Below are 25,967 nucleotides of genomic sequence, written 5' to 3' on the forward strand. Positions count from 1 at the left end.
GTGTAGGCTAATTATACTGGAATTATAAATTTACACATTTGGAACAAATATTTCAGATTCCGTATGGGAATCAACATCTATATCATCTGATGGCCAAGCAGGCATCAATTTTTGGTAATAAGACAAAGTCTTTCATAGTGCATTGGCACTGCCGGTGGCTCCAATTAACCTACGCAGTGGCCTCCACGGTATGCACTAGCCATGCATCATGGTTAGGTGTGCTAGGTACCAACTGATGAGCCCAGCCTAGCACACAGGGGCAAAACGCTGGCAACTAGGAATGTGTTAGCTGGAAAATTTCTAATGTCCAATAACGGACCATTTATATTGGTATTATTTGGGAGTATGTCAGCAATGAGTGGATCAGTCAGACAGGTAGGTGGATTTCAGCATAGTGTGTTAGTTGTGTTGTGAAGCAAATTGCTCGGGGAACAACAATGTACTGTAAGGAAAGCAGGAATTCAATGCATCGGAGGGCTGTGTGTTTGGCCAAGTTATCGAGTACAAACAAGGTAAGTGGAAAGCTTAAACATGAGTGCACTTACAAATAACTGTACATATTAGCTTCAAACAATTTGGTCGAAAACAGAACACACTTCTTTGAACCATGATAATCCTCAACAGTATGAAATGTGAATTATATGCTTAGCTCTCTTAATGCAAAAAGGAAAAAGGTAGCTCACTCAAAATCACTAGTTTCTTATCAAAATGTCATTCCATTTGAATAAAATGATAACTAGAGTAACAGCCGTGAATTTATCTGCAGCTTATGACACTGTAGAACATAGACTGCTCTAGCAGAATGTTTATGAAGTAACTAAGGACTTCCACCTCATGTGCCTTATTCACATCTTTCATCAGAACAGGCATTTCTTTGTTAGTCCTCAAGGCACAGAAGAATGTGCTTCCACAAGAAAGTGTATTAGCACCTGCATTGCATAACATCACCAACAACCAGTCAATCTTTGAATATGAGCAGCACTTCATACCGATGACACCCCTCTAACAGCGCAAGGAAAGAATTTCAAGAAAATGGAAGAGAGACTTGAAGACTATCTGAAAGAGATTGCGCTATAGTATGGCAGAAATCACCTGAAACAAAATGTCTCTAAAACTCAAGTATGTGCCTTTCCTCTGAGCAGCAGTAAAGCTAACAGAAAATCAAAAGCTTCTGCATACTTCAACACCATCCTACCTTGGTGTCACATCAGAATGCACACTATCCTTCAAATGCCACTGTTTCAAGGTAAAGAAAAAGTGAACACTTCTTGGCATTCCTTGTGCAGCCAGTCCCTGTTATGAATGTTTTTTTCCCCTTTCTTTCTTTCTTTCTTTCTTTCTTTCTTTCTTTCTTTATCTATCGTATGGATGAACAACGATGTGATTATGTCTTCAATAATACATTTACAAACTGTCATTCTGACGAAGCTGGCAATAACTTCTTTAAGATTCACAGACACACCACTGGTGGTGGTGGTGGTGATTATTGTTTTAAGAGGAAGTACAACTAGGCAACCATCCTCTATTAACACTAATCAGAGGAAAACTGGAAGGGGTCTGACACTTCGAAAGAAAGAAGGACTAACTTTACATTTGATGCCCTAATATCACAGAGCCAGAAGAAAACTACATGTGAAGGCCTACAATATCAAAAGCTCATACAATTGGTCAACAATAACATTAAATTGACCATTGTTTGTTGTGATGTGATTTGTGCCTTCTGCTGCCTCTCATCTTCGAGTATAACCTCCTGCTTGAATATTGGCGGCAAGTAGCTGGTGAGTTAGATAACTCTCTTCTTTAGAATGACATTCCTGTGGTTCATAAATTTGCTGATAACTAATGGTACGTAACACACTGTTTCATCGTAGTATCCCAGCTACTCAATCCCTATGCTGAGGCACTGACTGTAAGGTGCACACTTAACGAAATAAGGGGAGAGGAGTGTACACGGCTGCCTGCGGCTTGGTAATTCACGCTCTGGAACTTTGGACTGTTAGATCGGCAGTGTAGTGTTGTTCGTTAAAAGTGAGAAAATGTGTGGTTTTTCATTTGGTCAACTATTTATATGGTAGCATTGCTTTAATTTATGACCTTCCTACTGATGCCATTGTAATGACCTTTGTTGACTTCAGTTGGGAAAAACCACAAAGACAGTCTTTCTGAGGATGTAAAAAGGCAGGTGAAGAGTGAGCGTCTGCTGTTATAATGAAAAATGCCCAACTTGATTCCGACTGGCAGTAGACAAGTGGGCCTACCATCATAATGAAAACTCCCCCACTTGACCGTGACTGACAGTAGGCAACAGTCTTCACATGAGAAAAGACGCACGGCAACTTCCCTGTCATGTTTCTGAGGTAACGTTAAGAGCTATGCAATTTAATGCAATCTTACTCACAACGTGTACACTACTTACGAGAATTCTGTATACATTGTAGAATTCTGTAGCGAAGCACGGGTACATCAGCTAGTTATTAAATAAAGTGGAGAAATATTTGTCATGCACGTTATTTGCACTCGGTACCAACTACAAACAAATTACACTAATTTATATATTTTCAGACTTGAGGGTGTGAATGTGTATTTCAGCAGCAACCAACCTTCTGTCCCTCTTCCTCAGTTTCTCTTTCTCACTTCACCATGTCTCAAGATCTCTGGAATACAGAGTAGTTCCCTAAGTCAACTTGATACTCATGCAAAAGTGAAATGAACTAAACATTCTCAGAGAAAAATTACTGACAGACTTAAAACAATTAAGTATTATAGCTAGTTTGTAGTAACATAACCACTCACCAGGCATTGGAGGCAATTTATTTCCTCCTTTTGCACCAAATTCTGGAGCATAACATGCAGTCATAGATAGTTCTATCCCATCAATACCTTCCACTTGAGGCAAACTAGGCCAGCAATAAATCTGGTTGTGCGACAAGTCTAGCTGCTTAAGAGAAGCTGGATACGAGGTAATGTAACTCATACTACGAAGGCTGAAAGAATATAAAAATTGTATAATCTACTAAAAAATTTCTTAAAGAAATAATTCCATTATAATTTACAGTCTTGGGATTTGTAACACTTAAGAGATTTGCACTTCATAGTAAGACATTACCCTATACAGTCTGCCATAAAAAGAAAAAAATGAGAAATGTATGCAACAACGAAACATTACAAGAAAATTTACTCTACCATGTAGGGAATTGATCACTCTAAAAGCTCTCTACTACATTTCTGAGGCACTTCAAATTATGGTTAGAGTTTAAGACAAGTTCCACACACAAAAACCAACATACCCGTTGTAGCTGAGATTAAGCCTTGTGAGATTAACAGCTAGACATGGCAGCGCAGGAGGAATACTGTTGAACTGATTGTGAGCCAGATTGAGGGCTGATAACTGGGAGCAATTATCTTGATTCTCATCATCATTATGAAGGATCTGTTCGGTCACCTCCACATTGCGACTCCAGATGTTATGATGAGTGATGTCTAGATGTCTACAAAAGAAACACACAGCATGATGACTCTTGAACATCAAGAATGAAATTCCACAACAACAAGCTGTAAGGAACAGAGGCTGTAAGGACAAAGTAGAGAATATCAATGCACAGCATACAATTTTGCTAATCTGACTGGTCAAAATTGAGATTTGATTTCGGTTTAAATGATCAAGTCACTGAAATCTTATTCTACACAAACTCAAAAGCATACTATCTTTATGAGCTATTTATTTTTCAATGTATTTGCTCTGTGCATCTGAAAAATGAAAGGAGGCTATGGATTAGCTTTGTGCTCTGCTCCAAGCATGGAATTTTTCCCACTGTGATCTACTGCATTCCGCTTCTTTGAGGGCTCATTGGTTGTTCTTGCAATTCAGTGACATGTTTTACATGTCAGATGGTGTTATCTATCTTGTATGTGTTTAAATTACTATAATTCTTCACCTTATATTAGACCAATTTTTTATCCAAGATGGTAGCCATTTTGCCTAATAAGATAGATATTGTTGACTTTGGTTGAATATTTAAAAGGTAACCACCATCCCCTACGTACAGAAGTATGCACCATCAAGGTGGTGCTGTCCTGAACCACCAAAAGAATAAACACTCTCTTATAAGAATGATATGTACACTGCTGTTTGATGAAAGTGAAACACCAAGACCGAGAGCTGTGATTACAATGCAATTTATTCCACATACTGGGGACATGACAAGACACAAATGATTACAATTACAGAACTGTACATGCACAGTGACTGTGGAAATTCAGTACGGCGTAGCGCCACCACGTGCTGCAATCAGAGCCGCTAGACGTCGTGGCATGGAATCAAAGAGCGCCTGAATATGCTGCTGGGGAATACTCTGCCACGTCCATAAATCATCAACAGTGGCTGCAGGAGGACCTGAACAATTAAGGTGCCGACCGACCATATCCCAGACATGTTCAATGGGTGACATATCCGGCGAATGGGAAGGCCAGGGAAGCAGTGGTATCCGTCGTTCTTCGAAGAAGGCTTGCACATTCCTCGCCACATGTGGCTGGGCATTGTCCTTCTGTAATATGGCGTCTGGAACGGCCTCCAGGAGGGGCAGTGCCTCGGGCTGTAAAATCTTCCTGAAGTAGCGGTAGCTGTTCAGATTGCTCTCAAAACGTAGGAGGCGAGATCTCATGTTATAGGCAATTGCGCCCCAAACCATCACACTTGGCGTTTGTCCACTATGCTGCTCAACAATACAGTCTGCCCGATGGCGTTCACCACGGCGGCATCTAACGCGTATGCGGCCATCACTGTAGGACAAGTTGAAGTAGGACTAGTCTGAAAACACTACATTTTGCCACTCAGCACGTCAGTGTCGGTGTTCACGTGCCCATTGCAGTCTACGGCGTTGGTGGTTGCTGGTCATTGGAAGCCGGCGCAATGGCATGTGTGCCACCAGTCTGGCCCTCAGAAGATGGCGTCGAACCGTTGATGCAGACATCCACACACCCGTTGCGGTGCTCCAACGTAGAGCTAACACCTTGTACGAAGCTGTTCTGTCCGCTATGGTCAAGGGAACAAGATGGCGGTCATCTCGCGCTGTGGTCACATTGTGTCGTCCAGTACCCTGTCAGTGCTGTGTACACCCCTATTCTCTCCACTGATTCCACATATGCCTCACTGTTGAAGCAGCGTACCCTGTACGAGCCGCAATGTCACGGAACGACAGACCCATCCCCCGGAGCCCTATCATTCTGCCCCGTTCGAACGCAGTCACATGCTGATATTCCCTCCTGTGATGTCAACGATGCATAGTGGCACCGAGGTACACGTTTCCACTTCGTATGACAGCTCCAAACTAACTGAGCGTTGTGTAACGCTGCCCTGGCCGGTCACACACAGAAGGGCACTGCTGGGCCTACATGCACGCCATCTCTCTGTAATTTAAATCACTTATTATGGTTCCACTGTTCTACACGTCATCTGGTTCTGGCGTGTTTCAGACCACTGCTTCTGAGTGTTTCACTTTCTACAAGCAGCAGTGTATTTCCAATATACACTCCAATGTTTGAACTAGGTTATGTTTCTACTGATGGTCACCATTCACTGTGATCCACGTACACAATCATAACCTATATGGTGCAGTATAATAGAATGAATAACTTAGGAACAAAATTTACACCCACCCTCTCATGCCAAGTGATCCCCCTCGTTCAGAAATCAGCTCAGCTCTCAAAACTGCCATATTTTTTAATGTTTTGAGCAATACTTAGAGCTTGACTTGATACGCATTTTCTTTGGCTCACAAGTGCTTTTGGACATGTATAAATGTGCATGTGCACCGTTCTAGTTTTGTTATGTACTGTGTGATGGGTCTTTTTTTTTTTTATCTTCAAAATTTATTGTTGCCATAGTTTACTGTTTGCATCCTATGCACAGTTTATGATCTGTCTCCATAATTTATTTTAATTCACATTATCAATGTGTTTTTCATATATTCTAAGGCTGTGGAAAGTTTAATGTCTGTGAGTGGTGTATTAACGCAAGATGATTAATCAAATGTGCCAAGGTCATCTGAATGAGATGTGGTATAGGAGAATACAGTTCCGTGCCCACATTGTGACCATCTTTTTTGTGAACAGTCGTGGTGTGTCCATACATATGAGCAGATGCCATCCTGATATAAATCAAAACATTATCGTCAAAAAGCAGCATCAAACCTCAAATAGGCTTTGCACTCAGCAACATTGGTACGTCTCAACATAAAGAACAATATACTTATTGTGTGTAAGACAAGGTTTACCAATAACATGACCTAAAGGTCACTTGTAATGCTGCAGCGATATAATCAGCGCTGGGTAGAAGTCAGCGATATCAAAACCTTACCCTAGGTCATTGGCTTCTGCTCACACAGCGATGCCCTCCATAATGCAAGACACCATCCATCGTAAGTTAACAGAATCACCACAGGAAGTTGGATACGTTACTCATAAAGAAGCTGAAGGAATAGGCAATCAAGAAAGCACAAGGCGGGTAGACATCGTTACGTAAAGGCTGGCTAAATAAACTCTACACATTAGATCCAATGGTCCTTTCGGAAGTTTGCTCCACCCAGCCACATGACATCAATAAAGAGAAGAGAGCCATCTATGAGCCAACAACCTCTTATTATATGGAAAAGTATGAGCTTGAGGAAAATGAGGTTGTCGGTCTGATGATCGGAGCCTGCGGAATAGTAATATCCCATTTCATGAATATCTGTCGTGCCCTGGGATCTCTAAAGCAGGGTTAATGAATATTGCTACATCTGCGATAAAGGGGTATGTAGCCATCTTGTGTAACCATCTCTAGAGCTTTTATTTTTTTTAATTTAATTTTTATAATTTGCTTTACACTGCATCAACACAGATAGGTCTTATGATTACGATGGGACAGGAAAGTGGTCAGGAGTGGGAAGGAAGCAACCATGGCCTTGATTAAAGTTCAGCCCCATTTGCCTGGTGTGAACATGGGAAACCACAGAAAACCATATTCAGTGCTGCCGACAGTGCGGCTTGAATCTACAGCTTTTAAATAGTCTATACATTTTGTTTAATACTGTACTTATTTTCAGCACTTCAATACCTCTGTAGACATTTCTAGATATTAGTATCTTTTAGAATTTTCAGAATTCCTCCAGTCTTTTATTTGTCACTTATGTGTGTATTGAAATTTCCTGATCTATTTTACAATTACATTTTCCCCAAACTGTGTTTTCCAAAAGTAATTTCTATTAAAATTCATTGTTCATCATCATCATCATCATCATCATCATCATCATCTTGTACGTGTTATGTTAAGCTCTGTCAAACTGGCAGCCATAAAATAAAGGAAGCAATAAATAAAATGTTCTTATCTAGGTAGGACCCTTCCTGACAGAAAAACTAAATGGACTATAGAATGTAAGAATCACTGTCAAAATTTTGTATACTTCATGCCATTCTTTTGTAATAAAATTATAAAATGTCTCTTGTCTTTCTCAATAATATACATTTGCCTAATACCCACTTTGCCAATAAGCTTGCATAGTTCTAGCACATTAGGAAAGTAGACACCATCACAAAGAAGGTGCCCTGGAAGTTGCTGGAAAAGGACCAAAGAAGCAATCAAGCAATAATGGACTTATATCTATGTAAAGACCTCAAAAGCATAAATTCCCACCCTGACATGACCCACGACAGGAAGAAATGGAAACAGCAGACCCATACAGTGGACTCTGCCCCCCCAGGAGGGGCAAACACTGAAAGAATGTGATGAGTAGTATTTAGGGCAATTTGTAGTGAATGTTATCACTTAAACTCATTATAATAGTATAGAAGTTCACCCTTTTATTGACAAAGAGCAAATAGATCATCTTGTATTCTTCTTTCTTTCTTTCTTTCTTTCTTTCTTTCTTTCTTTCTTTCTTTCTTTCTTCCTTCCTTCCTTCCTTGTGAACCGGCCAAATTTAGGACCACGCCAGTACCACTTCACTTCCTTCTTATCATCCCTTCTTCCTTCCTTTTTCTCCACAGTGCCTTCATTCTTTCAGAATGTTGCGCTCTTCTCTCTTCAGTCCATCTTCCCCCTCTGCACTCTTTTTTTTTCTTCAACAAGAACTGTTATGTTGGAAAAGTCTTTTCCTGAATTGGTCTCTACCACGACATTCTTCATCTGCAATTCTTAACCTCTTGAGTTCTTCCTTCATCTGCTTGGCATATCCCCCCTGGCTCTTCAAGTAGTATATTTTATTAAGAATTTGTTTATTTAACCTTGCTGGATCCATTCTGACTATGTGTCCATAGAATCACAGCCATCTTTTCCTTATTGTTGTTTCCAGGTCTTCTGTTCTTTTGTATATCTCCTTATTTGATCGTAATCTGTAGTTTCCCTCTATCACCCTTGGGCCGTAAATCCTCCTTAATATTCTCCTTTCAATCTTTAGTAGTTTTTCCAGGTTCGTTAATGTTGCTGTTTCCACCCCATACAGAATCACAGTGTCATAATGTCTTAGTTTGGCATTAATGGAAAGATTCTTTTTGTTGTAAATGGCTTTGGTGGCAGTGTTTAGCCTTTCCAACTGAAGTCTCTTATTTTCCATGACTTCTTTATCCATCCCGTTGCTGCTGATAATCTCTCCCAGGTATTTAAACTGCTTTATGACCTTAACAGCCCACTAAGAGTAGTTGATCAAGACAACTCCTGCCTGCCTGATGCCTGTAGATATTGATGTGCCAGTTGTGTTACTTGGCTTTCGTGAATGGCACCTAGTATTATCTAGCCAAACTTTCTTTGTGATAACGTGTTCCTTCCTTGCGGCTGAGCTTTTACCCGGGAGCTTGGAAATTTTCAGCTGTTCACTTTTCGTGTCAGGAAGTGTCAAGTCAAATCAAGAAAAAGTTGCTAGTTGATACCTTGATATTATTATTATTATTATTATTATTATTATTATTATTATTATTATCATCATCATCATCATCATCGGAGATCCGCTTTGCGTATTACAACCGCATATCGCACAGTATCCGAACCTGCGGTCCTTATGATAGCAGCGGTAGCACCGATTGATTTACTTGCCTTAGAGAGACAGGAAGTCTGGCGAACTCAAGGAGAGCTCGGAAAGAAGCGCGCTAAAGAGCTAGCTTATAGGCAACGAATGGAGCGGTGGCAGCAAAGATGGAAGATCCTCGAGGAAAATGGACAAAGCGGCTGATACCACGCCTAGCTGATTGGGTTGCCCGAGCTCATGGCGAGGTTAACTTTTACATTACGCAACTATTGACGGGTCACGGATACTTCCGGAAATTTCTACATAGAGTAGGTAGAGCGAGCGACTCGGCGTGTATTTATTGCAATGATATAGACGATGTATTTCACACATTTTTCGTATGCTGTCATTGGTCAACTCAGAGAAGATTTTTATATACTGAGCAAGGAGAGTTGACGCCAGAAACTATTGTGCAGGCTATGCTACGAAACCAAGAATCTTGGGATCAGATTGCAGTATATGTAGAAGGCATCCTGTGTCAGAAAAAGAGAGATATGAATGCTCATGAACAGCAGTAAGGAGAAATAAGGAAGAAGAAACCTAAGAAATTAGCACGACACCGCCGTGAAGTAATGCGAGAGCGGTTCCGGGGCGGAGATATACGTTGTGGGAAAAGGGTGTGTGGGTTTTAGTGAGTAGGAATCTCACACGCTTGTGGAGTGCGGACCCTCACAAGTGTCTAATGAAAGATTTCCCACACTTCCCTCATAAAAAAATAAAATTATTATTATTATTATTATTATTATTATTATTATTATTATTATTATTATTATTATTATTAATACAACTACCCCCATGAGGAGGCTGCCACAAGGACAAAGTATATCAACTACAAATTATTATGACTTCCAAATCATTGGTGAATTTGCTAAATATGTTCTTAAGCATTACAAAACATTTCCCCAAATATCTTTAAATATATTTTTTAAAATATTGTACTGAATTTATTACATTGACTCTAAACTTTCTTCAAGGATAAGTTCAAAGCCAACATATCACTCTGAGCACTTAGATGCACTAATTTGAAATATCCCATCCCAAGGCTTGCAATGTATAATAACTCTATACAAAGAAACAAGAAAAATGGACAGGCTATTCTGAGATTTATTTTTAGTCATTCCAATATTGAAGTCAGTGTCTCCATGGCACATTCAGTAAGTTGAGGTTTTCAGACATGATGATGTACTTTCTCAATGGTGGCATGATCTACCCATGGGATCTTCAACATTCTGCGATACATCCAGATCTCAAAGAACTACAGTCGGTTCATAGACAAAGCCTTTCAGTGTCCATATTTCGATACTGTAAAGCAGCACCAGTAACACACTTCAAGACACACGAACAACTTTTAAATCACAAGTCATGGGTGCACATAAGTGTTATAATTTCAGAAGCATACTTCTTGCAATGACATTTCTGATTTTGATTTTTACCCTTGGATCCCATTCTTGTGTTAGTAAGCATCCTAGGTACTTGAAATATGACACCTTTTCAATGGTGTTTTCATCCAGAGTGATAACAGTGTAAGTGATTTTCTGCTCGCCGATGTCCAAAGCTAGATAAGGAAGAACTATGATGACACTACTTGAATTGGTTCATAAAGAAAAGGGCATCAGTCACATTTTATTTGAAACTGAGTTAACATTGAATTTCTCATCCTGAATGGTCATCACATCATTTTATAAAGAAAAGAGATCAGTCCAGCCTCTCCTTCACAATGATATTGCGATTGGAAAGTTAGCATTTTGTAAAGGAAGGGTATCGGTCTGGACTGAAGCCCTACTTTTATGCTACTCAGTTGTAAACCTCTTATCAAGAAAGGTCATCAGGCTACAAGATTTAAAAAATCTGTATAATTCAGCTACTGATGACAAATTCCTGAAATATGTTAAGAGGAATACTAATATGCATTCTTTATTTAATAGTAAAATTACATTACTATTATGATAGTAAAATGTCCAGATAGTTTTTCTTGATTTCCCAACAATTAGCTAAAATGGACTGAAGCTCTTTCTTTATGAACCAATTCACTTGTAGTTTTATGTAACTGCTCACATCGAGATCATAGCCACAGGCCCTGTAGTTTTTCTTGCAATAAGAGCCACAGAGACATGAATTTTCTTTTAAAAAATCCCACATGCATCAGCTGGGATTTCAAACATGGCCACCTTAGTGAGAAGCTACTGACTATGCCACTCAGCTATCATCCCTACCCCTTCCAATTACTATTTCAATAAAGATGACAGACAATGAGCCCACTAGTAAGTTCTCTGCTTGAGTGTTCCACATTCATCTCATTGTGAAGAAAACTGCATTTTCTAATTTAATCTGACAATGAAAACTATCACATGACTCAAACTTCAAAATAAAACAGAGTGTCATCTGAGATGTTTTCCAAAATTCCTTGAGAAATCACAATATTTTAGTTAATTGTTACAACATATTCACACTTACTGAACTGTTTTTGCCTTGATGAATGAAGCATGGAGTGTCCGGGCATCTAGTAAATGTTCTTCACTCGTGGATATATTTTCATCAGATACCTCAGAACAAGTCGATGGCTCTGAGGCTTCTACACTGTCCACGAAGGAGCCTGTGCTTCTGCTGGATTCACTATGTACAGGACTTGTAGCATCAAATGGTGCCTAAAGAAAAAAATATGAAATATGAAATGAATTTAGAATATTAAAAAACAGATTCTTTCTTTTCAACTATTAATAGTGAAGAGTATTATTAATTCTTTGAAATAAGCACCTCCGCCACTAGGAATGACTCGGATTTCCTAGTGCCGGTCCCAAGCCCGGTAAAGGAGGAGGGTCAATGGCTGGTTGTTGAGTCTTGGGGGTTGCACTGATGTCGAGCAAGTGCTGCCATTAAAACTCAAGAAATGCTTTAGTTGACAGTCCATCTGTCAATGTAACCAGCAAATCCTACCCCTCATGGGGATGGGTGAGGGTGAGTACCTGGCGCCTTAAAACTGGGTCCCTCGGCTAAGGTATGGTAACCCCTACAGAAGAGTCCCTGGTCCTCCAGGTTGGGGGTTGTGCGAAGGGCTGGTAACTCTTCCACTTAAAAACTTACCTCACTCATAAATCTCAGACGAATAACCGGACGGATTCTATGATGACGAGAAAGGCAAGATCAAAGGCCAAACGATTTGGAATTAGAGATACATTAAAGTTGGGAACTTGGAACGTGAGAGCCATAAAAGGAAAAGAAGAAGAACTGGATAGAGAGCTGGCTAGGAAAGAAATCAATGTTGCTGTAATTACTGAGACAAAAAAAAAAAAAAAAAAAAAAAAAAATTTACAAGGAACAAAAGAAATTGATAAATACACTATGATTTATAGTAGAGTTACACAGGATAAAAGAGCTGCAGCAGGAGTCGCAATATTAATAGACAGGAAGTGGAAAAACAAAATAGAAAGCTACACCATTATAAATGAAAGGATTTTGGTGCTGAGGTTGAAGGTAGAGAGAGGGAAATTAACCTTGGTAGCCGTGTATGCTCCTGAAGAAAACAAACGGGAAGAATCTGAACAGTTTTATGAAGTTCTTCAATCAGTGTTGGATAACATATGTAAAAGTGACTTTGTTGTTCTGGCTGGTGATCTCAATGCTCAAGTAGGAAACAAACCAATTGCAGAAATAGTGGGAAATAAAGGTGAACCAACTTTGAATGAAAATGGTAAATTATTGATAGAATTTTCATTCTATTATCAATTAAAAATTACTAACACCTTTTTTGAGAAGAAAGATATACATAAATTCACATGGACTGCAAGAGGACAGCGATCAATTATTGACTATATAATGGTCAATAAAAAGTTAGGCCCAGATGTAATAGATGTCAGAGTACATAGAGGCAGCGATTTATATACAGATCATTATCTGGTCATTGCAAAAATCAGAATTCTTGCTAAATGGAGGAAAAGGCTGAATAGAAATATACACAGAAGCCAAGAGATCTATAAGGTATATTTACTACAGGATGATGGAATAAAATACTTATATCAAAATCGGCTGCAACAGTATTTAGGTCAGATTCCGACAAGTACTGATATTAACAAAGAATGGGAAATCATAACCTCAGCAATTCAGAGGGCAGCAGATGAAGCCATTGGAGTGAAGAAGAAATTTAGGAGAAAAACTGGGCTTAAAATATGGAATAAAGAAATTTCAGAAGCTGTCAAGCAAAAACAAATATTATAACTGAAAATGATACAGCATCGCACCCCACAAAATGAGAAAGAATATAAAAACAGCAGGAACAAGGTCAAGTCACTAACGAGAAAACTCAAGCAAGAATCATGGGATAGGTTAATAAACTCAATAGAGGATGATATCCATGGTAGGCAAGAGATGGCATATAAGTTAATGAAGTACCTCAACAGTGATGAAAGAAAAACTGCTAATATAAATGTAATCGAAGAAGAATCGTGGATACAACACTACAAAGAATTGTGGTATAACGGAGAGTATGGAGAGAGTCAGGAAGATCAAGATATAGACATCGACACTGAAGGAATTGACCTAATAGATATAGAAGAACTTAATACTGTTCTGAAATCTTTCAAAAATAGAAAAGCACCAGGGTTAGACAACATAAATATGGAGTTGTTCAAATATGGTGGGATCATTCTTAAATTTAGAATGTTACATTTAATTAATCTTTGTTGGAAAAGAAGAAATATACCCGAAGAATGGAGAAAAGCTAAAATAATATCACTTTTCAAGAAAGGAAATCGAAGTTTTTGCAGTAACTATCGAGGAATAAGTTTATTAAATGTTGGCTATAAAATATATGCTAAAATAATAAATAATAAACTTAAAATCATTGCACACAATCTCTTATTGGAAGAACAATGTGGATTTAGGAAAGGCAGATCCTGTACAGATAATATATTTAGCCTCAAACAGATACTGGAGAAGAGAAGAGAATTTAACTTGAATACTTATGTCACTTATGTCGCTTTTGTCGACAATGAAAAGGCTTTTGATAGGGTAGATAGAGAATAGTTATGGAATATAATGGTAAAAAATGGATACCCTAAACATCTTATTCAAGTTATCCAAAGTCTGTACAAAAGGACGAGAATTGTGTTAGATTTAGGATACAAACTAATGGAAGAAATATTAATTAATTAAGGTGTACGTCAGGGATGCAGCCTCTCTCCAACACTATGCAATATATATATAGATGAAGTAATCAGAAATTGGAAACGAATTGTGCACTCTGGAATAAAATTGAACACAAACACATACATAAATACTATGCTCTTTGCAGATGATCAATTTATCCTGCAGGATGATGAAGATAAACTCCAGAAATCAATACATCAGTTAAACACCATTTGTAAAAATTATAATCTTCGGCTATCCGGAACAAAAACCAAAGTTATGGCATGGCAAGGGAAATATCCTATCAGAGCGAAGATAGTAATCGACAATCAACCAGTAGAACAAGTCACAAATTTTAAGTACCTTGGTTGTGAAATATCTTTTAATGATGATGACGAGGTGAAGAAGAAGCTTCATCGATTTCAATATATGTGTGGGACAATTCGCCGAACACTGAAAGGAAAAGTAAGAGAAGATACTCAACTTAAATTCTATAAGACTATGGCTGTACCAACTTTGCTATATGGAAGTGAGACATGGGTAGATAAAATAAGCTATAGGAATAAAATACAATCATCTGAAATGAGATTCCTCAGATCAGTGAAAGGTTACTCCCTAAAAGATAAAATACGAAATGAAGAGATAAGACAAAAATTAAATATATTCTCAATGAATGAAAGAATATTCCAAAACAGGATAAACTGGAAAAACCACGTTCTGAGGATGGATAACGACAAAATCCCAAAACTTGCCCTGGAATACCATCCTACAGGAAGAAGAGATATTGGTCGTCCTATGAAGAGATGGAATGAAATCTGAGGTCGGAACAGGCTATTAGCCTAATCCATGAAGAGGATGTAAGTAAGTAAGATAAGCACCTAATCAATGCACGACACTATAGTTTGAAAAAATTATTTATGAAAAAATAGTGGACATGTTTTGGCTCTCTCAGCCATCGTCACCACATAAACACTGCAAACACTTAAATAAGATTATAAGAACATTAAAATACAGATGTGAGGAACAATTTTAACATTAAAACAATTGAGAGAAAGATGTATGCAATCAGTAATGAAATGCATGTCCTTATCTTTAAGTACAATTATAAAATAAACAAGCTAGAATAGTGAAGAATATTGAAAATGACACTATATGAAGATGTGGAGATTGTTCTTTCATGTTTTCTTTCTATTCCCCTCTTTCCACACTAATCTGTAGTCATGTTTGTCTTTCATGCATTCCGTTTGACGTTCAGTATCTTTCTATATAAACCTGGTGTGGACAAAATGAAAGAAGAATAAAATCCTGGTCAGTGAAATGAAATTTTTAACATGTATGATAGGAAAGACAAGAAAGGACAAAGGATGAGGATGTCAGGAAGGAAATTGGAGTGGAAAACATTTATGACAGAATAGAGAGGGATAAATTTGGATAGTTTGGACATGTTAAAGGGGACGGAAGTGGGAAGGATGCCGATGCAGATGATGGACGAGACAAGAGTCCTATGCATCAGCGAGTACTGTAGTTAATCAAGATAGTCTTGATTATGTGGTATGAGGCGAGCAGTGACATGAACTGTTCTGAAACGAGGTTGTTCTGCAAGAGGCCTGTTGGAGAGCAGGAGTTAAACTAGTGAATGAGTGAAAAGATGAATTTCAAAATTCAAATGCCAGTAAATTTGTACATAACTATAGTCATATTTATTATTTGTTTTAAGTTGTACCGACACAGACAGGTCTTATGGTGATGATGTGATAGGAAAGGGGTAACTGGCAGGGAAACAACTGTGGCATTAATTGAGGTACAGCCCCACGCATTTGCCTGATGTGAAAAAGGGAAACCATGCAAAAACACCTTCAGGGCTGCTGACAGTGTGGTTTGAACCCACTATCTCCCAAAAGCAAGCTGACAGCAATGTGACTCAAACCACATAGCCAACTCACAAAGTTTTAATAAATTTAGTGGATAATAAAACACCTTATATCTCTGAGTAGTGATTTTTAGTTATTTTTAGTTTTAACACTGGAACTGCTGGAGTGGTCAAAAGAACCATTACACATTTCCCAAACTCTATTTTGACTAGATATTCTTCCTTTAGGATATTGAGCTGCAGTGATTTTTTCGTGATTAGTGGTCAGGATCCTCCATAATACATATAATTAATTTTGCATCATTGGATAGAGTATTAGTAACGAGTACACAGTACACCTACAACCGTCGGAGCAAACATTTTGACCACTGTATTAATTTTAAAAATTAAATAATTGAAAAGGAGGTTCAACCTATTCAATACTTAAAAGAAAGAAATGTAGTAATTACATTCTTATTTAAATGGGACCGGTTTCGACCTTAGTCCAGGTCATCATCAGCCGTAAAAACATGTACAATGTTTATGAAAATTGTAGAAATGTCAAATAGGTCAGTTTCACACTCTGTTAGGCACGAAGTCACAACACCACACTCTGTCAGGCAAAAAGTTACACGTTGATAGTGTTTTGTAACTTTTTGCCTGACAGAGTGTGGTGTTGTGACTTCGTGCCTAACAGAGTGTGAAACTGACCTATTTGACATTTCTACAATTTTCATAAACATTGTACATGTTTTTACGGCTGATGATGACCTGGACTAAGGTCGAAACCGGTCCCATTTAAATAAGAATGTAATTAGTACATTTCTTTCTTTTAAGTATTGAATAGGTTGAACCTCCTTTTCAATTATTTAATTTTTAACATCAATACTTCAATACGGAACAATGAAATTTTTATTTTTAAACACTGTATTAATTATCGTAATGAAATGTATTATAACACGTCTGCTCATAATTATTCTATCAACCATGGAACTTGGATTTTAATATTACCAAATACTTGATATTACGATTTGTATACGCACTGTTTTCTCTGCATCTCTGGTAGTGTTGTCTTTGTCAGCTTTTCACAGTACAGTAAACAAGTCAGATCACCACCTCCCCTCGATGAAGAGTTGCCGAGACTATTACATGACATTTCAGAAGATACGTCTGATGTACAGTATGGTCCCGATATACAGGATCTAAGGAGGAGAAGCTGCAGACGAAGATAGCTGCCAATCAAGCAATCACTCACAAAGCAGTGATTCAGATCACACTGGAAACTGCTGTCGTTGTTACAATAAGCTTAACAACTTTGGTGGAATTCCTGGTTTATACCGTATTCAAATTGTAATGATGCCTCGCATAGACTAAGTACTGACGAGTTTTCAATTATTCTATTACAGTCGTAAAAACCGCAACCTGTCAAGCATGGTATCAGAGGGGAAACATCGACCAAGTGATGAGGAAGAAGATTATCCACCGAAATTATATCCTGAAGCTGGAAGAGGAGCTTCATACAAGGTACATGGGATCAAAACCGAAGTTGGTGGAATAGAACTCCAGTTTGGAGAGCCTGCAGAAGGAGATGAACAAAGTCAGCAATGCCAAATGAAGAAATGCAAGAATAAGACAAACTTTAGCTTCAGTAAGTGCAAACAGTGAATGTGTGGTTCTTGCTCCAAGGAAGTAACTAACGTTGTGGTACATAGTTCCTGCATCTAGAGGGGCATGTATCTTATCTAGCATGTGCAAAATGTATTTATATGGTTCATACCCACGAAAAAGAAATAACTATGATTATGGTTTGTAGTTCCTGCATATAAAATAACTGAATTAACTGAATATTTCATGGCTTAATTTGCAGTAAATGAAATCATACAGTGGTTTCCTTTTCTAATATTGAGAGCCAATTATGTTATAGCTTAGATTCCAGGCCTTTCCAGCCAAATCTTTTTTGTTTAATAGATACTATTTTTGTGAAAAAATTGCATTTGTGCTTCTAAAAAACTAAGAAAATAGAACATATTATGTTTCGGCCAAAATAAAATAACTTCCCCCTTTTAGTGTTAGATTCCATAGTTCATATATTCTGAACTTGGTAAAACACATTTCAAATGTGAATAATTAATTAATTAATAATTAATAACTATGCATACTGACTATGCATAGGGACCTTTTTCGGAGGCAGTCCTACCCAGGAAGTGGCACCCCTGCCTATGTGAGTCCCAGAGCACACTGACCCGGTGTGTAACATCTGGTAAGGGTCCCAGCTCAGGGTTACGAGTGAAGACCTCAATGACTTCTACAGCAGTGAAGGTGGACTTCAGTACGGTGGAGATGGAGGCAGCCCTGTATTCAGGGATTAATATGAGTACAACCTGCTGCCTTATACGTTGAGGTGACTGGACAGCAAAGGCTAAGGGAGAAAATCCTTAAAGAAAATCTCCGCCTGTGTTAGGCTCAGCAGGTCAACAGAGGGGTTACTGAAGAAGTTGCTCTCAAGAATAATACGAGCCTCGGATGTAGGAATTCAAGACGACATCAGTTTGGTGCGAATGGCGGTTTACAGCCCGATGTTACACCAGCTACCCAAACCAAACGAAGACAAAGTATCAGAGTGGGAACATTAAATATCCTGACATTGACAAACAAAACTGAGGAGCTGGTCGACCTCATGGAAAGGAGGAAACTTCTGATCATGGGCCTGAGTGAAACAAAGTGGAAGAAAACTTGGAAAATGAATATCAGATTGGACTATAGTCTCTACTGGTCTGAAAATGGAGTAGAGTCTAAGAATGGAATAGGAATTTTAATACTTAAGAGATAGATGCTTGTAGTGAAGTTGAAATTGTTAGTGAAAGGATAAGTAAGTTATCTGTGAACTTAGGAGGGAAAAAGTACAATGTGATCCAAGCCTCTGCTCCACAGGTAGGATGCTCAAAAGAGGAAAAGGCCAACATCATGGAAGAACACACTGAGTATGACAATCTAATTGTAATGGGTGATTTTAATTCACAAGTTGGCTCACAACGAACAGGATATGAATCCATACTGGGCTCTTATGGAATGGGAAACAGAAATGAAGAGGGAGAATGTTTGCCAGATCTATGCATGAGAAACAACCTAATAGTGAGTAACACTTGGTTCAAGAAAAGGGACTCCCATAAAATCATAAGATATAGCTGGAATGATAAAAGAGGTACAGTAATAGATTTTATTCTGTTAGATCAAAATGTATGGAAAAATGTCAATGATGATAAGGTCATTCCAAGTGAAGACCTTGGTGGAGACCATAGACTGTTGGTTGCAGTTATTGCAGAGGAAAGACCTCCCAAAGTCTAAAACAAGAGAGTCCCAAGAATAAAAACTTGGCGACTAACCGAACCAAGTGTAATGGAAGAATCCAGGGAAGGTGTCCGCAAGTTGCTGCCGAGAGAAGAACCAAAATTGGTAGATGAAGAATGGGATACTCTAAAGAAGGTTGTGGTTGGTACAGCAGAAAAAGTATGTGGATGACAGAGTCACATTAAGAAAACCTAAAGAAACTGCCTGGTGGAATGATGATATTAAAAAGGCTATCAACGACAGAAACCGTGCAAGAAGATCCTTATATCGAGCAAGAACACAGGGAGATCAACATGAAATAGAGGAGAAGCTGTCACTTTACAGAAAGAAAAAATTACAGGTCAAACAGTTGGCTGTAGCTGAAAAGCAGAAAGGCAAGGAAGATCTGGCTACCAAAATAACGCAGGATGGAAATAAAAAACTGTTATACAGTATTGCTAAGAATAGAAGAACTCAAAATGAATCTATCCAATCTGCAGAACTTCCTAATGGTGAGGCGATTAGGGATAAGACCAAAATATTACAGGAGTTCCAAAGGTACTTTGAAACTTTGCTGAACTGTTATGAAAATGTCACTCCATTAGACGACAAACCTTATGACTTTGGCAGCACAAATACCACTAGTATGACATGGTTGGAAGTAGAGACAGCAATATCTAAGCTGAAAAACAACACATCAACTGGATCAGATGAATTAAGTGTTGAGATGATCAAAGCACTAGGAGAGGTAAGACAACAGTGGATGTACAGGGTACTAAATAGAATCTGGAAAGAGAATGTAATACCCAATTACTGGAAGCAAGGAGTCATCATCCCATTGTTGAAAAAAGGTGATAGAAAGAAATGTACCAACTACAGAGGTATAACTCTGCTGTCACATGGCCTCAAAATCTACGAATCCATCCTTAAGAGCAGGATTAGAAAATATGTTGAGCCTACACTTGAGGAACAACATGGATTTAAACCTCATAGATCAATTATAGACCTCATTTTTGCCAACATAATGCTATATAAGAAGTATTGGGAGAAAGGTAAAACACTTATAACTGTTTTTCTGGACATCGAGAAAGCATATGACCATGTACCACGCAGGCATATATGGGAATGTTTGAGACATAAGAAAGTGTCCGATGACATCATAGCACGAGTACAACGATTATATGATGAAACCATGTGTTGTGTCCAGGTCCAGGATGGAAGATCAGGTTGGTTTGAAACGAAGAGTGTAGTCGAGCAAGGAAGTTGTCTCTCGCCACTTCTCTTCATAATCATAATGGATGAAGTTTTAAAAGCGGTTAAGAGAAAGGATCCAACAATTAATGCCCTGGTTTTTGCTGATGATGTAATGGTATGGGGTGAGACAGAAGCTGAAGTACAAACTAGACTAGATCTCTGGCATGAAGCTTTTACAACCTTAGGTCTCAAAATCAGCTTGCTTGTTGTGCTTGTTGTTTTAAGGGGCCTAACATCGAAGGTCATCGGCCCTCAAAATCAGCAAAACGAAGACAGTTGGCTTGGTGATGAGTAGAAACTCTCCAACTGTTCATCTAAGAATTAGAGATGAGGAGATGGATATTGTAGACAACTTCCAGTATTTAGGTAGTGTTCTGTCATCAGACAATACCATACATCAAGAGATTAGTAACAGAATACAGAAAGCTTCCAAATTCTATCACGCTGTACGTCAAATACTTTGGGATGAAAAATTTCCGTTAGCTTCCAAGATCAGCTTGTACAAAATATATCTAGTACCTATACTGACGTATGGCCTGGAAGCAGCAACACTTACTGGACCAACAAAGAATAGTCTTCAGGCAACAGAAATGAAGTTCCTCCGTTCTTGTCTTAAAAAAAAAAGGATAAAATAAGGAATGTGGATATCCAACAACTTGGATTGGAAAGAAGCTTGCTGGAGACTCTAGAAGTGAAGAGACTGCAATGGTATGGTCACATGAAAAGAATGAACCCTCACTGGACTCCTCGAACATACTTTGAACACAATGTTCCTGGGAAGAGACCAAGAGGAAGACCTTGTGATGTTTGGGAAAAACAGATAATGAAGGACCTTGAAATTAGAGATGTGAACTGGTGTCACATAGATGAGCAGCATCTGTGGATGGATAGAACAAACTGGAGGAGGCTCGTACACAACCGCACCCGGCTTGCTGGAGCGAAGAAATGATGATGATGACTGAGAACAAAACTACAATAATTTCAATAGTGATTAAAATGACCACATCGGAAGTTCTAGGTATATAATTATATTCCGGTGGTTTTAGTGTTAAGGACCCTGATAACCTGCCACAGAATGAAGATGAAGAGACTGTCCTGGGCCCTTTTTTTTTTTTTTTTTTTTTTCATGTCTGTCCTTGTCTCCTCTTTCCATTCCTCCTTCTGATGCTGACCTGTCATTGTGTTTACTCTATTGCATGTTCCTATGTTTCTACAAATGATTTGTTACCTGTTTATTCCTTTCCACTACTCATATTTGCTGCTGTGTCCCTTCTCTCCTTCTGTGTTTGTCCAATGTTTGTATTCTTTTACCATCTGTATTCATATTTAGCTTTTTCCTTCTCCCCTTTCCTTGCATTTACCTCCTCCTCCACCCCTCTTTACAAGGCTGAAGACCAGGTGGATAACCTATCACTGAATCTTGCTGTTTATTTGCCTGATGATGCTGGGAAGCAGAAACAAACTTGTCAAAGGATGAGAAGGAGTAGATGTGGACTGATGAGGAGAGAGTCAATTAATTTGAAGATGTGTCCTTCTGTTAGTGTCCTTGCCTCCTCATTCTGTAGCTCCCTTTTACCACACTTGTTTGTCCTACTGTACATTTCCCCCTTTAAAATAAATATTGTTAACATTAATATTTGCAGGTGTTGTATTAACTTTTGCCTATGAAACTTTATTGATGCTAACTATGCCAAAATCAATTCAAGAATAACAGACAAGAGAAAATGTTATTCAAAAGTAAATTTAAACTACCATTAAATAAGGACAAAATACATGCAACATAGGCAGTTGGCCAGGAATTAAATGGTTCTTATATTTGCAAGAGGTTCATGACAAATGATTTACCTGCACCCTTTCAGAGCAAAATTCTAGCACCAGTGCTTTGCAAATAGGTACAATTAACTACTTGATCACTGTTTATAAATATTGCCCAGCTCAAAACCTTTTAATGGACCTTATAGAATCAATATGAAAAATTAAGCAACAAATAACACACACTTTGTACTGATGCCAGTGCATCTGGTAATGGATAATGACAAAGCACGTTATTAAATTGCCAAGTAATTAAGTTATCAATATCAATAATAAAACCATTCATGTTTTTAGAATACAGTCATAAAAAAAGAAAAAAAGACATAACAATTAAAATAGGATAGCGAAGGTCAAACTTGTAGACCAAATTTAAGGAATAAATATCACTAAAAATTACCTCAGGTGGATTAGAAGGAAGTTCCCTGAGAAGGTTGAAAGCAGCATTGAGTTCCTTCAGTTTAGGAGCCTTCCACATGTTGTACGGGAGAGACTGGAGTTTATTATTTGATACATCCAAAGTTACTAAGGCTGGAAGTTGAAATATACTCTCAGGAATTTGATCTAATCTATTATCCTGCAAAAAAGAAAAAAAAAACAAACAGTTATTAATGACACAAAGAATGAAACAAGAAAGAGAAAGTTTGTTAAGAAGGAAAGAGCAAGGTGTTGGTGAAGATAGTTTTAAGAAGTAGTATAACTTGGCAGCTATTATTTTATGATACGTAATGTAGCATTAAGGTGACACTCTGGAGATGAAAAGATATTTTTACCTAATGCATGGATTTTAACAAAACTTTGTGGGAATGGCACCTACATAAAAGTAGACATACCACGAATATTTCTTTCATATACAATTTATAGTTTTTCCAAAATAATTTTTTTTTGTTGAAATGTTTAATTCCAATTTTTTCATGAAATTTAATTAAAATGTTAATATAAATTCGTATTTAGGTGGATAATACTTCTTTTAAAAGCACTACGTATCGATTTTTCTGTACATAATTTATATAAGGAGATATAGCGTACTAAAGTTTGTGTAATTTTTACTTTCTAAAATTTTGGACTTAAAAATCCCTACTACTTGGAAAAATTCTGCAATCAAAAAATCCATATGCAGGTTTCTTCATATAGCTGTGATACATATACCGTACAAATTTTGTTACATTTGGCAGAATATTATGGAAGAAAATTGGGATTTAAATGTAAAATTACAATTGGCAAACAAAGCATTATTACAGTGAAAAATTGTTTGAATTCAGCGGAATAACTTCGTAACAAGTAAAAGAAAATAAATCTCAATCCTTTCAATTTCAGTCATAAACAAAATTTCACCAAAATGACCAATACACTGCAACCTAGATTATAGAGTACATAACATCTTTCCTTTTCTATTAACATTTAAACCAGTAAACAAACTGACAAGATAAAAATGAATATTAAGACTAACATATATTGTACAACCTTCCCTATGAACCAAGTGACACTGCCGCGGTGGAGGAGCTTGTGTGTCCCAACAAAGCAGATAGCCGAGCAGTAGGTACAACCATATCGGATGGGCATCTGTTGACGGACCAAACTAAGAAAAACTTTCGAATGAGTTAATGCTAATTACGTCAAATTAATGTATTGATTAGGTGGGATAAAAACTTTCATTTTTGTTATAACGAATGGTTCATCAGGGGAGGGGGAGCAACCTTTTAGCAGAAGTTGCAAGGGTGGCAGTCTAGTTGATTGACTGATATGACCATGTAATAATATTTAACATGGCTTAGCTAGAGATAACTTTTTGAGAAATGAACTGGTCCACCGTTTCAATACTAATTATCCACTGATTTAAATGGAAGTCATAATTAAACTATTTATTGTAGGAAATGTTTCTTTCTCCTTTGAGAACATCTTCAGCTACTAAATATCATCTTATTACTAGTTAAAAATTGTAATCCAAAAGGATGTACATTACAATTAGATTACATTACGTTTGAAAACCAATATGCCAAAAATTTCATTTGCAGTCTTGTATTTTAAAGGAATTAATTGTGTAATAACATTTGTTGTAAACTAGTATAGGACTTCCTGGAGAGTAATTTATCGTCGGCGGATGCAAAGTGAAATTCGTTCCACAAGTGGCCACGGCTGGTCCGTGGTCCGACAGCTCTGCACTCCGACCGCCCAACAGAGCAGAGGAAAGGTGGCCATGACTGTACGGCCTTGTATTCGGGAGACAGAGAGGGGCTGATCCCCACTGTCACCTGTCCTGAGAATAGTTTTCCATTCTCATGCACTAAGGCGAATGCCAGGACAGTTTCTAGTATAGGCCACAGCCGCCAACCTTCTCACTTTCTCCGATACAAATCTCCTGGCCTAAGTACTGGACTTATTCTAGCAGTGAGTGGCAATTAGCAACAACAGGCTGCATGGTGGCATATGCCGTTTACCTCAGTGAGCACAGAGGCCAGGATTTCACAATAAGTTACGACGAGCTTGTGGATTGTGGGTGCAGTAACACTCTCAGTGATTCAAAAGTAATTTTACTTCTGAAGTTGTTGTTTGAGTCATCAGTCCATATACTGGTTTGATGCAGCACTCCATGCCACCCTATCATGTATTACAAGTTGTCCATTTCATGACCGTATCGATGTTTAATCAAGAAGTAAGTATAAATAACCACCTAATCGATACTTTATTAATGCCTCAGGCAAAATTGAATAAAATTAAAACTTACAGGACATGTTTCGACCACTTAGTGGTCCTCTTCAGCTGTATAAATAAATAACTGAAAAGACAGACAGCGCAGAATAAACATCTTTTCCAAACAAGAACGAGAGGCAAGATGACCTATTCTGATGACCTCCATTTTTATCAAAGGAGTCTCCAAAGAACTTTTATTTGTGCTTATTGTCAATGTTTTTCTTTTCAGTTCTTTATTTATACAGCTGAAGAGGACCACTAAGTGGTCGAAACATGTCCTGTAAGTTTTAATTTTATTCAATTTTGCCTGAGGCATTAATAAAGTATCGATTAGGTGGTTATTTATACTTACTTCTTTACCCTATCATGTGTTATTTTCATTTCTACATAACTACTAAATCTCACAACTGCTCTAATCTGATTGTAATATTCATACCCTGATCTATCCCTACCATTCTCACTGCCTACATTTCTCTCCAACACTAACTGAACAAGTCCTGGGTGTCTTAAGATGTGTCCTAAAATTCTATCTCTTCTTCTTGTTAAATTTAGCCACTCTCACCAATTCGATTCAGTGTTTCTTCATGCGTGATTTGATATTCCATCTCACCTTCTTACTTCACGAGTAATAGTTGGTATGTTAGCTGAAAGTATACTATTTTCTATGCAAAGAGTAACTAACTTAAATTTTGTAGTGTTTCAATTTTATCATTTTAAAAGCCAAAAACTGGAGCAAGAGATGAAACTTATCAAAATTCTGCAGATAAAGGCATTTTCTAGTGGGGTTGACATGATTACTACTGAAAAAAAAAAAAAAAAAAAACTGTAGATGGTTAAGTAAGGATAACGGCTATTAATACTTTAGTCGAAACAACTAACAT

At 37.9% G+C, this 25,967-nt stretch overlaps 1 protein-coding gene across 1 annotated transcript in view; it reads right to left on the minus strand.

Moving 5' to 3' along the window:
- Lrrk (Leucine-rich repeat kinase) overlaps positions 1 to 25,967 on the minus strand; it is a 483,935-nt gene that overhangs the window by 185,459 nt on the left and 272,509 nt on the right. The window contains exons 15-19 of the mRNA XM_067152496.2: positions 22,796 to 22,972; positions 12,527 to 12,546; positions 11,490 to 11,660; positions 3,288 to 3,488; positions 2,794 to 2,984 (exon numbers count right to left, since the gene is read on the minus strand). Of these exons, the coding sequence (XP_067008597.2) occupies positions 2,794 to 2,984; positions 3,288 to 3,488; positions 11,490 to 11,660; positions 12,527 to 12,546; positions 22,796 to 22,972 (760 nt within the window). The remainder of the gene's footprint in view (positions 1 to 2,793; positions 2,985 to 3,287; positions 3,489 to 11,489; positions 11,661 to 12,526; positions 12,547 to 22,795; positions 22,973 to 25,967) is intronic.

The sequence above is a fragment of the Anabrus simplex genome, chromosome 8, assembly GCF_040414725.1.
Source record: "Anabrus simplex isolate iqAnaSimp1 chromosome 8, ASM4041472v1, whole genome shotgun sequence".
Classification (NCBI taxonomy): domain Eukaryota; kingdom Metazoa; phylum Arthropoda; class Insecta; order Orthoptera; family Tettigoniidae; genus Anabrus; species Anabrus simplex.